Raw genomic sequence first — 16,958 nt, 5'->3', positions numbered from 1 at the left:
ATCCAAATTACAGAAGAGAAAGACACAGGAAGGTTGTCATGGCTTGCAGTTTTGGAAGCAGGAGGTGCATTACTTCAGGAAAAAAGCCCATTTTCACATCACTGGGAATTACACTAACTCATTAAAGAGAAACCTCTTTCTCAAATCACCACACAGGTAGCAGGGTCTGTGCTTCCAGCGAAGTATGTAGGGTTTGGTGAAAAAAAGGATCTTTCCAGCTCCATATGGTGAAAAGCCTTGGGAAGGTTTTGTTTTTTTTTTTAAAGAAGCCTCTGCAAATTGCCTGGTTCCTGTCATAGGGAAAATTTGTAGTGTATAAAAAATATCAGCGTTTTTGTACTGGATTTTCAGGGTGGCTCACTGTACAGAGGAAATGTAATAGTTTCTTTACATTTGGCTTTCTCTGGTTTTGATGGTTTTGAAGTGGCTGTTTGAAATGTGCCAGTGAGCTTGCACTTACCTATTGCACGGTACCAGTCATTCCTCCAGACAGGGCAAAGCCTGCTTGGCCTGTGGAAAGATACCTGATGATCCATAGCATTGGTAAAGGTGTCTTGGTTTGGAAAGACAGGTGTCTGCTAGGGAAAGCTGGAGCTCCCCTTGGAATGGAGAATGTAAACTCCCTCCTTCCTTTCCCAGTTATTTTAATTTTGTAATTAGGGGCTTTCAGGCAAAGAGATTGGAATAGGAATGACAGGTTTTTTACTAGGAATATTGAAAATACAAATGTAGTAGTACAAAAAAACCCAACAAAAACAAACAAAAAAACCCCAACAAAACAACCAAACAAGCAAACAAACAAACAAAAATCCTAGAGAACCCTGACAGAATAAGAGATATGACCTGACACCCTGTTGGTCAGGGTGTTAGAAGCAGTCCAGATAAATCCTCCTGGAGTAACAGATATGGTTCTGTTGGAGTAGAGATGATCCTGTAGGAAGGGTCCAGTGGTGGTGAGATGGGTCCTGTCTTCCTCTGGGAAATCCAGTGGAAACAGGCTGCCCTGGTGTTTTGGACTTCCAGTTTCTATCTAGGTAGGAATGGTTGGCTCCTCCCACTGGGTGGAGCATCTGACAATGAGGTGATGTAATGTGTCATGTCATTGGTGAGCCTTATTGGCCCATTAACGGAAGATATCCCCTGGAGGGAGGATGAGTTGTGGAAGAGATAAGGAACACTGCCCCACCTGGACTTAAAAGCTGGTCCATTAACAGAAGACACCCGCCCCCTCCCCCCCAGAGTTATGAGGAATGGGTTATATAAGAGATAAAGAAAACACCTCCCCAACTGGTTTCAACAGATGGAATTAGAATACACATTTTTGGTTACATATTGCAAACCATGACTAAAGGTTGCAATAAGTTTTCTGCTTTTGGCTTGTTATGGCAAATCACCTCCTCTGTGTGGACCTTGTCATGCTGTCTCTTGCTGTTTATTTGCACACCCAGACTGGAACATCCAGAGTCCTGATGGACTGATGGGACTCCCTGCATTGTGCTGATTTTTGGATTGCATGTCCCTAGCAGCTGCTATGGATGCTTTGTTTGAATTGGTCTTTTTTTTTTTTTTTTTTTTTTGTCTTCTTGCTTTGCTTACATGATACCTTCTGTCACATAGATGTACCTACAGTGGTGAAAATGGATCTGATTTGTTCTGCACAGTAAGGCTTGCTTGATGTAGTTACACTGCCCCATGGTCTCCCTCCTTGGGGAGATTTCTGTCCATTAACAGTGATGTGTTAGAAAAAGTGAAAACACAGATTGAAATGAGCCTCTTCCTTTCCTTTTTTTAACATGCTATTTGTAGTGGATGTCAGTGATTGGCAGCTCACAGGATGGGATTACTAGCAGGGATGTGAGAGTGGAGTTACAAAGGTTTAAATGTAGAATTAAATCCCTGTGGTCATCTGCAATTTCAGAGGCAATGACTTTGACAGATAGAGGGACTGAAATATTAATTGCACTTGATCATCATGGTGATGGTCTTGAAGAGGCATTTTTTAAAGGAAAGTTTGATATTACCAGCATTAATTGCAAGACTTCATAGGTGGGTAAGAAGTTACAGTCTTGCTCTGTAAAAGAGATCTCATATTTAAGATTTTTGGATTGGTGAAATGATTGCTGGTAAGTATATACAATATCTTTATAATACCATTCAAAAATTTTGTTATTTTTTCCTTAAACTCAAATTTGCTTTAGAAAATGTCTGTACCAAAAGATAGAAACCATCCAGGATTTTAGCTCTTCTCTATCTTGTATCAAAATATGCAACTGTAGATATTGGGGGTAAAAGCACATTTGCTAGAGTAACAGCATTTTGTCTTTGCCTTTACCTTTCTCCAGCTCCTGTTGGCTGTAGTTCAACAAAGAAGCAATTAAACACATTACTTGGTTCTTATTAAAAGTCAGTGGGTGTTAAATTTATGCTTAATGCTAAGGATGTGCTTAAGCAGTTTTCTGCTGTGAAATGAAGTGTTACCAAGAAAAAGCATTCACTGCAACAGTTAACAGAAAGCTGCTACTGATACTTAAAATGCTGTGCTCCTTTATGCTGCATGATTCATGTGCCCATATTCTTACTCTGTAGTGTGTTATAAAGTTGGTTCATTTTGTTAGAACAAAATTTAAAAAAAACCCCAACAATAACAAATGAATCTCCATTTTTAAAACCCAGCCTCTTTACAGAAACAGCTCAAATAGGAGAGGCAGCACATTAGCTTATAGACACAGGCTGACTATCTAAAGTTGAAAGTAGGATTCACCTCTGCCCTATAGACATCTGGATTTCAGTCTTTATGTGAGTAGGTGCCTACGTTCCTGCTGTTCTGTGTGGAGATATAATCAGTTCTGATGGTCACAGCACCCAGGGAGCTGCTCAGCTTACTCTCAAACTCAGTAACTCTTCAGGCTCCTTTGGCTCTCTTGATTATGGGAGGTATTTAGTTGCCTAATATAGGCATCTAATGCTATTTGAGATACCATAGAGTATTTGAAGCATTTAGCTGGTGCGTGTGGATGTGAGGAGAGACCTGTGTGCTCTGGAGAGGTCCAAAAAAGTATTTTGGGTTGTTCCAAATTGTACAGACCCCTATTCTGAAGCAGCTGAATCAAGCCCTGAGATGGCCATTGGCTATAATGGGAACTTAGATACTTACTAGACAGTGCCATTAACAATATTAGAATTTATTGCTAAGACCACACAAAACGTATAAATTAAATAAAAGTACTTAAAACCAGCCATGGTAGTGCAGTCTAAACCACCAACTAGTCCATATCCTTTCTCCAGCAGGTCTGTAGGGAATTTCTCCAGGAAATACCAAAAGAGATGAACAAACTCTACTATTCTCCCAGCACTCAGCTCAAGAGAGCTCTTGGGCTGAGTGTGGGCTCTGTGTATCTGGTAATCTGTGATGAATGTTGGTTCCATAAGTTTATTCATTGTCCCTTAGAAGGATGTTAACTTTGACAACCACAATATTCTCAGCACTGGCAACATAAACTAGGTTATTCAGTATGAAATGGTGTTTTGTTATTGGAAGAGAAGTAGAAAACAGTTAACAGGTTGAGAATCCTGGGGCCGTCAGGATCTATTTTAGCATTGTTCTTTGGATAGAAATAATAAAGTTTTAATTCTCTGTTAGTTTCTCAGTTGTGAGTGCACATAAAATTGAGCTGCTAATTATCCTCTTGTGGGCATGCAGAGTGCTGCTGCCAGCTCTTATGAAGATGCTGCAAATATCATTTTAGCCAGTGTTTTCCTGGCAAGACAGATTAACAGACCCATGTGAGGGTTCTTGTTTACATTGCAAAGGGGGAAAAGAGTGATCCTTAATGGACGTAACAAAGTCTTTTAAAAGTGAATACTAAAGACTGAAAAACACGGACAAAAACGAGGAGTACTATAAAAAAAATCTGGATTGGACCATCACAGAGTCCAGGTTTCAGCAAAGTCAATTTCAAAACTCCGTTTCTTGAAGACAAGGCAGGAATTTAATCTATTTTTGGCAAATGCTAAGTTTTTAAGTGCTAATAAGTATTCTTTATCTTCTGAGCTTGCTGGAATGTATGGCAGAGCCTCCACTGACTTCAGTTCATATTGGATGGCTCCAAAAGCATAGAAGCACAGGCTTAGCAATATGGTTATCAAATATATGCTCTATTACTAGGCAGAGGACAATTTGCTGGACTGTTTACTGATGCAGTGGTGGAGAGAACCAGATTGGGGAAAGTCTAGTGAAGGCTGCATGGAATTCCTTAAAAAAAACACCAAAACAACAACAAACTGTTTTTGCAGAACCCATTCACTGCGTGAGGATGCATCTTCAGAACTTCAGGGAGTCATTTCTGTGGAGGGAGGACATGTACCTGAATCCCAGGCGAGCTCCTTCACTGGCAGAGGAGCAATGGCAAGGTAACTTACTAACTAATATAATTTCCAGTATTAAGTTCAATTTGCTGGAAGAGACTGGTCACAATTTGGAGGTAAAGAAAGAAGACCCATTGCTTTCCAATAAAAATGGATGGAATCCAGCTGAAGAATGTCTATAAGAAGTAACGGAAGTTGCATTTGACTTGCATTTGATCTTGATTCATCACTTACTTATTGCTAATAGAAGTCTTAAAATCTTTTTTAAGAGAGAGGCTGAGTAAGCCCAAACAAATTTGTCAAATAAAAAAAAATAAATTATTTTTACATAACTGTATCTGAAAAGACATTGAATGCTGGGGAAATGCATGAAGTGAGGCCAGACTGTAAAATAAATGGGTAAGTGTTTGGTTCTGGCTTATAGCTGATGCAGTGTTTGTTTTCTATGAAATAAAACTTAATGATTGTTTTCTTTTGGTAGATGGCTCTGGAAAGGGAGGAGACAAGTGGTCTTTGTGTTTTGAGTGCAGGAATTTCTCTCAGTTTTTAGAATCCAGTTGTTTATAATGAATTTGGAGCCCTAGTCAGCAAAATTGAAGCCAAAGGTTGTCTTAGGTTGTTTATATTTCTGGGACTTTAAATGGAAACCTGAAGTGAAGCTTCAAAACCTTACTGTGTCTGCTTTGCATCTGAGACTGCAGGGCTCTGCCTTCAGATACCATTGTTACACACAAAGTAAAGTGACAGACCACAGTCACTTTAAGCACAGTGTATTTCAAAGAGTGAAGGAAAAAAAATGTTGTAAAACTAGGGTAATTGAAAAAGTATTGCTTAAACTTCAGCATTTTGGGTAGTGGAGAATAAACTTGTATTTCCCTGCTTGGTTTTGAGATAATGACACCACCAAATTTAGGTGACAAAATCTGCAAGAAGTTGAGTTTAGATGAAAAAAGATTATAAATGTGTGTTTTCTGTAAACATTATGCACATAAATATATAAATTCATACTGAGAACTTCCTTTTTAATCTTCTTTTGTAGTTTCCTTTATCCTTTTCCAGGATAGTTTGAATTACACGTGTGTGTAGCTACAGTTACGTGTTCTCTGAATATACAAGGAAGTTTGTGATGTAAACATGAATGCCTAGCAATTTAATTATTACAGTAACATAACCTGACTCTTGAAGGGAATTTCTCAAGCATCTAAGACAACTGCATCTGATGGACTTCGTTAAGTATTTCACTTTGAGATGTAAAGGCCACCACTCAGCAAGAATATTCTGTTGCTCCTGCAGTGGTGATACATTAGAATAGGAGCTGATGTGTGAGGTATTTTCCTGATCCATTGCAGAAGGTGATCTGTGAAATTGTGGCAAGTGATTGGGTTCACACAGTTACTCCATCAAGTTTAATTTCATGGCAGGTGGAGATGTGGAGAAAAATCCTCCTGGGCTGGTGTCTGTGGGGATGCTTTAAGCCACCTCACGTTTCTGTCTGCTTCAGTCGATTTTGTGTGTGTGTCCCATGCAGGCTGTCACGATTTGTCTTATCTGTGAGGTCATGGGCCACCAGACACTCACACCATGAGGACCAAAGGCCTGATTCCTTCTTGGAACGTATCAGAGGGCCAGAGCTCGTAGAGGTGTCCACCAGGCAAAGCAACATCCGCTCCTTCCTGGGCACCCGTGAGCGGCCCGGGGGAGCAAACAGGTAAGGAGACATGTTTATACTTCAGATGAAGATGACTGAGGTTATCATGTTTTCTTGGTAAGTAGGATGTAAGTTGTATTTTAAGAAGAGGGTAAGGAGCTTAGTGTGGGAGATGATCAGAGTATTTAACGCTGCCCAGGAATCTTCACATAACTAAAGTGTTGCACTTTGAACAGACTTCCTCTTTCCCCCTCAAACACACTGTTACCAAGATCTTGAAGAAAAGGACTTTGATCATGCTGCTTCAGGCAGAATGATCTCTCAGAACTGGAATTTTGTCATATGCAAGTTAATGTTGCTAAACTGCTCTCTACTGAGGAGAATGCAATTTCTATTTCAAGAATCTAGATGTTTCTACTTTTGGCTTTGCAGGATCTTAATGTACATTATCTGCAAGTGTTAGAAACCTCTAAAGAAGCAGTTGTGCAAAACTTGTCATTGCTGTGTTACTTCTACTCAGAAGTCCATCTGGTAACATTAAAGAAAGTTTCTGAGGCAGATATGACAAAATCATTTGGATGCTGACTTCACTTATTGGCACATACACAGTATTTGGTATGGAAGACAGGTTCAGTCTTAATTTTTTTCCAATAAAATGAAAGAGAAACCTTTATGTGTTTACAGTTCCTTGACTGATGAATTATTATTACTTTATAAATATATGATGTGGTGTTTTAAATTTAACTCCAGCTAAAATGGGAAAATGAAGTCTCAAGACAAAAGCTGACTTTCTGTTTGGCATTAGGCTTTGAAGCAGAGACTCCTCTATTTTTTTTGCATAATTAAAGATTGGTAGGTAAGTAATTAGTTTCAAAAATCTCAGCAAGCAATTCAGATTAAAGCAAAAACCTTTGAAGGTTTGTGCATTATGCAGGTTACTTTGATTTGTTGTAGTCCAGCACAACCTTATTATCTTCACTTGATCTGCTTCTTAGAAATTCATCTCAAGAGCACATTTTATTGAATTAGCCAGACTGTTGCCTGATTTCTCAGGTGTCTGGATCAGTAGCAACTGCAGATGGGAAGTAATTAGAGAGAACAACATTGATCATGGGTCAGCAAACCTCTGTACAAGGCTATTTGGAGTGAGTTTGAGGGCACCCATCCTTGCCTTCTCAGTTTTATGCTGTTGCTGCTTGACAGTAACTCTCAGTTGTTGTATCATGAAGGCTTAATTCTGCAGCAGTGATAGGTAGGCTCATTACTTATCCACAAGCCTTGACACTGCATCTGTGAAGGGGTCTTGAAAGGATTGAAGAAAGCTTAAATTAGTAGCCCAATGAGTACAGGGCTAAAAATAGTGAGGTGCATCTTGCCATGCACTAATACGGCTAAGAACAGGCTTCAGACATCAGATGTGGTCACAAATGTGTATGCCAGGCACATGACAGAAAGGAACTGGTGCCTTGAAGCAGTTATGCAAAGGAGCTTATCACAACAGTCAAAATTGACCTTGCTAATCTTATCAGTGCATATGTGGGAAGCTCGTGAGTCAGTCTGTCGTGTCTGTGAACACGTGTGTGAAATACCAGCAGCCTTTACACTCTTTAATGTGTTTTATTTAACTTGCTTGCAGTCACTGGCCCTTGGCCAGGTTCAATGTCAACTTTAGCAACAACACCAATGAAGAGTAAGTACTGTAAACTTCCAAAGACCTTTCTACTACCAGCACCTTCTCTTTTTCCCTATCCAGCCTAGTAACATTTGTAGTATAAACTCCTTAGTTCTTCCTAAGCCTTTCCTAAGAGTATAGTTTTATTATAGAGAAAGGTCTAATTTTCTTAGTATGAAAACATCCTTTGTGCTCCCTGTGAACTTTTTTTGTCTGAAGTTCCTCTCAAAGGGTATTGAATTTGACTAAGCATTTAGTCTCTACCTTCTGTAGTTCAGCTGGCTGATTTTACTGCATTACCAATTGACGCATTCATTTTTCAGTTTTTAAATGAGATTCAGGTATTAATTTTCCAATAGTGGTTTTCCTTTTTTAACACACTGTTCCCTTTTTGCAAATCAAGTGCCCCAAAAATTCCAGGTTGTCAAATGTGAAGTGGATACTGATGAGGGCACCAAAACCCATTTTTAGGTCCATCGTTTAAAAGTGTGTGTTTCAGTTCAACAGGTACTGTGGTTTGAGAGAGTGACAGGCACCATAATTAGGCTGGTATTGCCACAGAATGTCTGACAGAAGCTGTCTTTTTGAATCTCTTTTATATAATTGGCAAGCTCTTTCACAGTGTTACACCAAAGAGAAATTTATTAAACAATGTGAAGGGCTCCTGTAATTTAAAATCACCCAACATCAATGTTTGTTGCTTGTCTTAAACCACAGAAATCTGAAGACATAGCTGCTCTTTAGTATCCAGCAGCAGATCTGTTCCATGCATAGTAATAGTAAGTTCTTTTCATTCTTTTTCAGATGAAAACAAAAAAAATTAAAAGTAATCAATACATCTTCTGATTGTGTCAGAAATGTATCCTTCTAGAAAACTCTTGGGTATTTTTTCCTCCAAATAATTCTATCTTAGGCAAGTTTAAACTGTACATTTTAAATGATGCTGCAAAACCTTCGTGCACATAGCTGAACAAGAGATCTTCCTGCTCCTAAAGCAACTTTCTGGTTTGGGTTGCATAACTTTTATTCAAAAGGAAAATCTGTGTGCAGTGACAGAAATATGCTGACTTTTGTTTGGACTGATATAAAGAGGTGCAATAGGCTTGGAGCTGAGCCTTCTAGATGGAGCCCAAAGGACTGGTTAGGACTGAAATACTTCTGCCTCACTCTGTTTCTGACAGCCACTCATGTACCTTGGGCAAAACTTTCATCCTTTCAATGTTTCATTATTTTTAAATGAAGACAAGACCTGTCTGTCTACCAGCCCAACAGTCTGAACCTACTTGATTTGCAAAGTATTTGACAGATGAGAAATGCAAATATTGGAGTGATTCAAAGACTATTACAGTGTTTTTATAAGGACTGATGAAGTAGATTTCTAAGTCTAAAGCTGCACACAGCCTAGAAACAGCAGGGATGCTGCTGTGTTGGGGTCAAGGAAGACAGACACAAACTGTTTTGTTAGTTACTGGATTCTAGTTTACTCAGTGTTACTGGTAAAGAAAAAAGAAATGTGGATTTCTCTTTATGTTAAAGACCTGAGTGTGCCATGTCTTTGCACATGATGGTTTCAAGTCTTTCATTATGGCCAGCCTTTTCCTCTGAGCAACTTTCTTTGCCAGACTGCAGGTAGATGGGAGTATGATAAGTTGGGAGTTACCACAATAGAAAGATGAACAGAGGCCACATAAATGGGAGAAACTCACTTACAAAAGGTACCCGTAGTTGACAGATGAGTTTGTAGGAGATCTCAGGCCAGAGAAGAGTAAGTATTGACATTAAATGCTGTGTGAAATGAAGTTTTTTCACTTTTTAAAAAGTAAAACACAAACATAGGAGGAAGTTGGAATTGTCAAATTATTCCCTTCAAAGGTTACCACTGCTGAGACTTTTTGACTGATTCTTGATCTCAACCTACTTTTTCCTGCATAACAAGATCCACAAATGTATAGTGGCCCTACCCTTTGAAAATTCTGCTTACTCAGAACCCTTCCTTTCTGGTAAGAATTCCAGGCATTTGAAGTATTGAGGAGCTACCTTAATGCCAACAAGAGCAACTGTGCATTTGCCTTTAGATCAGACACCATGCATGGTAATCTGCAGTGAAAACCTGACATGTTTTTTTAAACAGGAAGGAGTTTTGGGGGCAGATTGGAAAATGAAGCAGTGAAGTTCTGGACAATCAGTCCAGAGAAACTAATTCCTGAGAAGCGGTTCCCACAGCTGTGTATGAATCTGCCTTGGTAAATGAAAAACTCATTCTTTGATATGAGGTGCAAGTAGAAATAGAAGATCAGTCAAGCCAAAGGTTCTTCTCTCCTCCAGTTCTGCTCCCTTGTACTGTGTAATTTTGAAGGTTTCAGTGGTGTTGGTCAGCTTGGTAGGTATTTCTCTGGATGTGGCAGAGTGTGGGATCTTGGCATTTTTTAGCAAATGAGTCTTGACTTTTCCAAAGTGCACTGTGGTGGTGCATCACTGTGGAAATGTCTAAGTGTAAGAACTGGAACAGGTGCTCATTGTTGATTGGTGAAAACTGCTACTATCTTAAAATGGGTGGCTGTCATCTTTGCAGCGCTTCTTTCTCCCTGTAACAAGCACATTCCTAGATGGGACTGCCATTCACAGCAAGACCTTTCTGGCCTGAGCAATATGAGCAAGTGTGCATGGAAAGCACAAGTCCTGTAAGCGGCATTATTACATATTCTGTCCTTGCTGTGGGATGTTGCTGTCATTAAACTCATTTGCCCTTTCTTGACACTGGTGCAAAGGGACACTCAGACCCAGTCTTGGCAGTTCAGAGGAGAAGACAAAGCTCCCGTGGGAGCAGGAATCCATGGCTTTCATTCAAACCAGACATTATGTCTGGGGAGTTTTGTTACCCGCATACGCTGTAGTGTGAGGAACACTCTTTGGCTTTTCTGTCTAAGTGGGACACTTTCTGCTTCAAGGACTAGACAAATCTCAAATGAAAAAGGAGATCTCAGATGATGGATTTTCCACTTGTGCAAATGAGCACCGTTCTTTACATCCCATTACATGATTCTTGACCAAGGCGTGTAGCAAATCTAGCTTTAAGATTAAGTATTATCAGAATCTCAAGAAAGATGCTAGCTTCCTTTAGGTTTGAAAAGTATTTGTGAGCCTGTCTGCATAAGTTAACATATTTCAAGACTCTTCTGTTCAGACAAATGTAAGAATGGGGCAATTCAGATCCAAAGGCAACTAATTAATTAAAATTTTGCTGGTTTTAAAGAACCGTGAGAGGAGATTCATCCTCATTTTTTATTGTTATGAATGCTTCAGACAATCACGTTGAGGTTTTGGCTGTGCAAAGAACATTGACAGTTCGTTAAGCCATTTCACATTCTGTCATCATTTAAAAGGTCTCTTTTTAAATGCCTGGGTTCTTAAGAGTCAATCAAACTGATTGACTTAAAATCAATTACTTAAAATCGTCCTGGTATACTGATGTCTGAAAAGGTCAAGAGGATGTGGGTGACTAAGGCAGAGAATCAGCCAGCTGATGTGATAGTGTGGTGGTGTCAGGGTGAGAGGTCTCAGCCTGTAAACTCTTTTTTCCAGTTGGATCCCTGTCCTATTCTGTCCTGAATCTAGTCTTGTTTCCCAAACCTTCACCCTCTCCCTGAACTGCTCAGTATTGGTAATATTGCTAAGCCTTACATTATGTTGTACAGCAAAAAGGAAGAAAAGAAAGAGGTTAAAGAGGAGAAAAAAGAGGAGAAAAAAGAGGAGAAAAAAGAGGAAAAGAAAGAGGAAAAGAAAGATGACAAAAAAGATGACAAAAAAGATGATAAAAAAAAGGAAGAGTAAGTATAAAGAATGAATGTGTGATGTAACATGTCTCCTACACTACAAAACATTGTACAGCATTTCATTGTAACACTTAAAATTGTTCTGTAGACTGCAGATTCTTAGCCTATCAAATCTTTAATACATTTTCCCCTTTGGGAGGGTTTCAACTGCTCAGCAAAATTGTTGTATATTGAAGACCTGTATTTAAATCTTTCAGAACAGCTTCCTATGTCAGTAAAAGGGAATTGAGCTACCTCTGGTCACTTTGAGTTGAAGATCACTTTTTAATTATGACAACACTTTAGGACGGCAGCCTGCTTTGCAGAGCTGCTCAGACTTTTCATTGTCCCAGAATTTCCATAACGATTCAGAGCAGATGAACCAAAAATCTGGTTTATCTTACCACGTAGAAATATCTTACATGTAGAAAATTAAAACTTTGCTAGTAAGTTTAGTTATTTCACTCACTAGTATATTTAATTATTTGATATGGTGCAGTTCATTGCTAGTGATCACTAAAATTTGCTTTAGTTGGTTAGGAGATGGTTTATTTCTGCAACAAAATGAGGTAATTTGAATATTTTTGGCAGAAATGGATCCTGTTTGTACTTTGTTCCCATAAAGCTGACCCAAATGTAGCACAATTTAATATTATCAGTGATTAAAAGTAACAATGATGGCAGATAAAAAGGGAATGCCTTTGGGTGGCCTTTACAGTTAAGGAGTATGTTAGAGTAATAGACTGTAGGTTTATATATATGTATATGGTGGCACCTGCTATATAGACATGAGGGCATTCCAAATGGAATCTGATCTCAGGATTGTTATTAATCAAAGCTTTTAATTGTTTTTTTTTTCCAATTAAAAAGCCTTTGTTCAAAGCACTCTCCTTTGGCTTTAGTTACTGTCTAGTGAAAGCCTGAGCTTTGCAGTATCCAAGAGTGTTTTAAAACATTTTGTCAAAGAAAATTAATGTTTTAATGTATACGAGGTAGTATACTCTGACATATGATATAATGACCATATTTCGTGGTCACCACTTTTGAGGGGTGACCAGTTTTCTAGAGGAAATGGTTTAAAACCAGTAGTGAAGATGGTTAAGTAAATACTTTTTAGATTAAAGCTGCTTCCTTTATTCACATTGCATGGACATTCAGGTGACAGCAGTGGTAATGCCAGAAATACACACAGATTTTAAATAAATTGTCATTACATTTTAATATATTTGCATTCTTGGAGATTAGGAAACTTCCCACAAACACATATTCAAGCATTGCCTGGTTACATATTCTGCACACTATTATACAATCCACAGATCACACATCTGCTGTTGAATTTTGCAGCTATTGACCTCAAATCCACTAATACATATTTCCTCTGATTACATGCCTAATTGCTCTCTATTCCATGTCAACCTTTCTCATGCTGGAGGTGGGCACTTCTGAACATACCCTGTGCTATTAGCCGTGCTGTTCTTTAAATCTCTACATTCCAGGCCTCTGTGCTTCCTTTAGCATCACTTGTTGTGAGGCCTAAGGAGCCAGGACTGTGAATGTGTGAAATTTACCTTTACATACTAAGACATGTTTCAGCTCTTGTTACACACTGTATGTGCACATGCACACAGAGATTCTTACTTGTACAGACATGTATTTGAATCCGTACATGTTTTACTTGTTCAAATGCATGCTCATTTCCATCATAGAATTTGCTAAAGATCAATAATTAACCTGCAAAGGAAAGCTCTTTCTCTAGCAATGAAATGTAACTTTGTGACTGGAGTGATAATAAGAAACATTTAATAATTAACTTTTTTTTTCCAGTGTGGGGCTTTATACAGAAGGCTGTGGGTTTCAGCCTGGGAAATAAGAATGTCTGTGTTTTTCTTTCCACTCTTATTTACTTTTCCCAAAGTTGGGTCAAACAAAGAAATTGAGCTTGTCAGATGGGATACCTGGTATCTCATCTGCACTGCCTGCAATGGATACTTTCTCTTCTCAGGCAGCTGTGAGTTCATGGTGAAGTGAGCAGCCTCAAGAACAGGGAAATCCAGCAGGTTGCTTGCTTACATTTCCAGTGTAAATCTGCATGTTTTATTTTCCAGGCCTAAAAAGGAGGTCTTTGTGATAGATCCTTCAAGCAATCTGTACTACAACTGGCTGACCGTAATTGCAGCACCCGTGTTCTATAACTGGTGTATGCTAGTGTGCAGGTATGGATTTGAGTTCATAACAATTTTACATTTCAATCATTCTGTTTCCTATTTAAATCACCCTCTTACCTCCCTGCAGTATCTTTTGGGTGACTTACCTAGAAGGTTTACAGTTCGTATGCCCTTAGGGATGTATGATGTGCGTACCACTGGGAATAGATTGCCAGTGTTTCCTTTTTTTTTTCTTTTTGTCTAAAAGCAGGTGGATGGAACTTGCAGTGGGTGTCCTCATGAGCGCTGGTGTGGCCTTCGTGTGCCACCTGCCGGCTGGCGGCTGAGTCATGTCCTGGCCACTGCATCCCTAAGCACTGCCCGGGATGAGGGCTTCCCACCACCCAGGAGAGAACAGAAAGGAGGGATATGGGCAGTGGTGGGGCCTCCTAAATTCATATAACGCTTGAAGGGATGCTTGAAGGGCAGGAAGATTTAACTCAAGTATTTCTTTTCCACGATAGAATGTAGAAATCAGTTTCAGTCTAAGTAAGGGAAGGGTGTAGAATTGGTTTCCTTACACTGTATAAGATGGTAGGGAGAAATGCGGATGGCTTGCCACTGAGAAACAAATCTTTTATTTGGGAATTATCTTCATGGAGATGTCTATCCTGTGAAATCTGATGCACTTTTAATTTTAGGGATATGTGTAATCCTCCTTAAGTGCACTCGGGTGGCATTTATGTGTTTGAGTTTTATTCCTGTCCAGAACACCTTTGAATTCTGAAAGATCCTGGTGTCTGTTTGGACATAGCTCTAGTGTGCATTCCATGTCTGGACATGGAGATGTGCTGCCTGTAATATTTCTGTTCCAGAAATGTGCACTAACATGCTGCTAGGGCATGTAATGCAAGTACTCTGCTTATGCATTTGGCCTAATTTATTTTTTTTAAATCTTTGTTTCTTTAGAGCCTGTTTTGATGAGCTACAAATGGACCATATTAAAATGTGGCTGTTCTTGGATTATCTCTCTGATATTATCTATGTTATTGATATGGTCGTCAGGTTCAGAACAGGTGAGTCTTTCTGGGATTTTACCATGTTTTCAAATACTGCATGTATGTAAAGGATGGAAACAAAAATTCTTGTGTGAGGTCTGACCATGTAGTATCCTGTCATAACGCAACAGTGGAGGCTTTCAGAAGATGAAGTGTCTGATCAGTTTGGATTTTTTAAGGCCATACATTCCAACATTTCCTTTTCACTTGTCTCTAAATTCAGTTCTGTCGGTGATAGGCATGATGGGTGCAGAGTGCATAGCCATTGTAACAGGCTGTGTGGGGAAGGGACAGTAGAGCTGTTGGGGCAGGAAACCAACTGCACCCCACAAATGCTATTTTCTTAACCAGGCTGTGCAGCATCCTGGTCAGAAGTGAAGTGACCAACATTGAATTGGTCAAGTGCAAGACCTGGCACCTGTCTCAGCCTTCAGTCTGTGGTCCTAGGCCTGGGACAGAGGCAGTGCAGCCCCTCTGCCACCATCTGTGCTTCCTGCAGCCTCTACAAGGTCCTGGCTGGTTTCCCACTGCCTGGTGATGGGATAGGGTTAACCCAGGAACCTCTGCTCAGGTCCTGCCTTCCTGGAGGAAGTGTGAACCCAGAGGATCTTTGAGGGCTGTGCCTTGCTATGCATGAAGTGGTTCTCTTCAGCTTCTTGTCCCTGTTACTGTAATCCAGGCAGGCTGAGATTCCAACCTCAAAGTGGTATCTGTTTTAAACTGAACAAAGTCATAATATAGGCCTAAGCAGTGACGTACAGTGATCCATATCACCAAATTACTGAACAGTCCTTGATGCGCTTTGGTCCATGCCAGTGAGCACCCTGTGTCTGGGGACAGCTAGGAGGACAGCAGAGGTTGGGTGTTGTTCATGGTGGTGTTTTTGTAGGGACCTAGAAGAACTTTCATATGAGTGGAAGCTGTCATGGTAGCTGGTCTTGGGCCAGAAAACATCTCCTGTCTCATTCTCTTCACTGGTACAGACACAGCTTCAAAATGTTCCTTGAAAGGGTCCAAAACAACACTGATCATTTAAAAAAATGAGCGTAATTTTAAATCTTTCATTTTAACATCTTATCCATTTTTATCTATTTGTTTATTTAAAGTCGTGCTGACAGCTTGATGTTAATTATGGCCTGTGACAAGTTGTAAACATAATTACAAGATGGGCTAAAAATGCTGTCATGTGGGAAGCCCACAACCCAGGGCAAGCCAAATTCTTAAACTTAGCAAGTACCTTGTTCAACAGGAAAGTCAGTTTCGGGTTACCAGCCTAAATCACAAGAGTGCTGTATTTGGGGCAGGATGGGAGGAGGGGGGTGTTCATCTCCTTTGTGTAGTTAAAATGTCAAATGTGCAAACTAAATTTACCTTCAGCAGTTACATCTGTTAATGAAATGGGAAAGAACAGAGCAGAAATTAGGCAAAGCAAGTTATAAATTTCCATGGGCTGCCCTGATAATGATTATATGGCTGTTAAAGCCTGACTGGAATTTGAATTTTCAGGCCTGGCTTGCAACTGCAGAATTGCTGGAGCCATCTCCCAAATGCTTCAGTGGAGGTGTCTGCTGTAGGTCCAGGCACTCCAAGAAAGAAGTCGCTTCTTTTAGGTGGCAAAATCTTTGTCAACTCTTTTAACAGTCCCTCTTGGCTCTGCCTTTGCCTGTGGCCTTTTCCTGTGAGTCCACAAGGTCCATCTGCCCTGGGGACAGAGGTCCTGGAAACTTTTGGGGAAGAGTGAGACTTTCTGCTGTCTGAGGGCACAGTCTGCCTTTGAACTGAGATCTAGGTAGCCCCACAACTACTCTGATCATCAGGTTCTCCATGGTGCATTTCTGTCCAGCTGGAGGGCCAGTTGGACTGCATTTCACCTACTGGGTGACTGTGCACTGCAAAACACAAAAGATTCACGTCTCAGCAGCTGGTCGTGTCTGGCATACCTTGTGTTCTAATGCTTTTGAAAGATTTTACTATTAGACTTTAGTTCCATAAGGGAATAAAAAGCTGAGATTTTATCTCCTTTCAGGAGGAAGGTGTTTTCCAAGTTATTTTTCAGAACTGTGTATCAGAAATTCATCAGTCTGGCTGCTTTTCTGTTCAGTTGTATAACTAAAGGGCATATTTGACCAGTTTTTTCAGCAGTTTTCTGGGAGGCAACACTGCATGGCACAGGAACTGCTTCCATTTGTAGTCCCCATCAGTTTGCAGATCCAAAGCCAGATACACACATAGATGAGGCAAATACACAAACAGATGAGG

At 39.9% G+C, this 16,958-nt stretch overlaps 1 protein-coding gene across 5 annotated transcripts in view; it reads left to right on the top strand.

Annotated features, from left to right (window-relative positions):
* Nucleotides 1–16,958, top strand: part of CNGA3 (cyclic nucleotide gated channel subunit alpha 3) — a 31,549-nt gene that overhangs the window by 9,390 nt on the left and 5,201 nt on the right. For 3 of the 5 annotated variants that reach the window (XR_010719453.1, XM_066176544.1, XM_066176545.1), the window contains exons 3-8: nucleotides 4,294–4,410; nucleotides 5,894–6,073; nucleotides 7,650–7,703; nucleotides 11,381–11,512; nucleotides 13,603–13,710; nucleotides 14,611–14,717. Coding sequence is in view for 4 of the 5 variants with exons in the window: in XM_066176544.1 (XP_066032641.1) it covers nucleotides 4,294–4,410; nucleotides 5,894–6,073; nucleotides 7,650–7,703; nucleotides 11,381–11,512; nucleotides 13,603–13,710; nucleotides 14,611–14,717 (698 nt within the window). In the remaining variant the exon portion in view is untranslated. The remainder of the gene's footprint in view (nucleotides 1–4,293; nucleotides 4,411–5,893; nucleotides 6,074–7,649; nucleotides 7,704–11,380; nucleotides 11,513–13,602; nucleotides 13,711–14,610; nucleotides 14,718–16,958) is intronic. The other 2 variants (XM_066176546.1, XM_066176547.1) reach the window with 2 other exon arrangements.

The sequence above is a fragment of the Chamaea fasciata genome, unplaced genomic scaffold (assembly GCF_029207755.1).
Source record: "Chamaea fasciata isolate MVZ Bird 193981 ecotype frontalis unplaced genomic scaffold, bChaFas1.0.hap1 SCAF_2, whole genome shotgun sequence".
NCBI lineage: Eukaryota > Metazoa > Chordata > Aves > Passeriformes > Sylviidae > Chamaea > Chamaea fasciata.
This window is presented reverse-complemented; position numbering and strand designations above follow the sequence as displayed.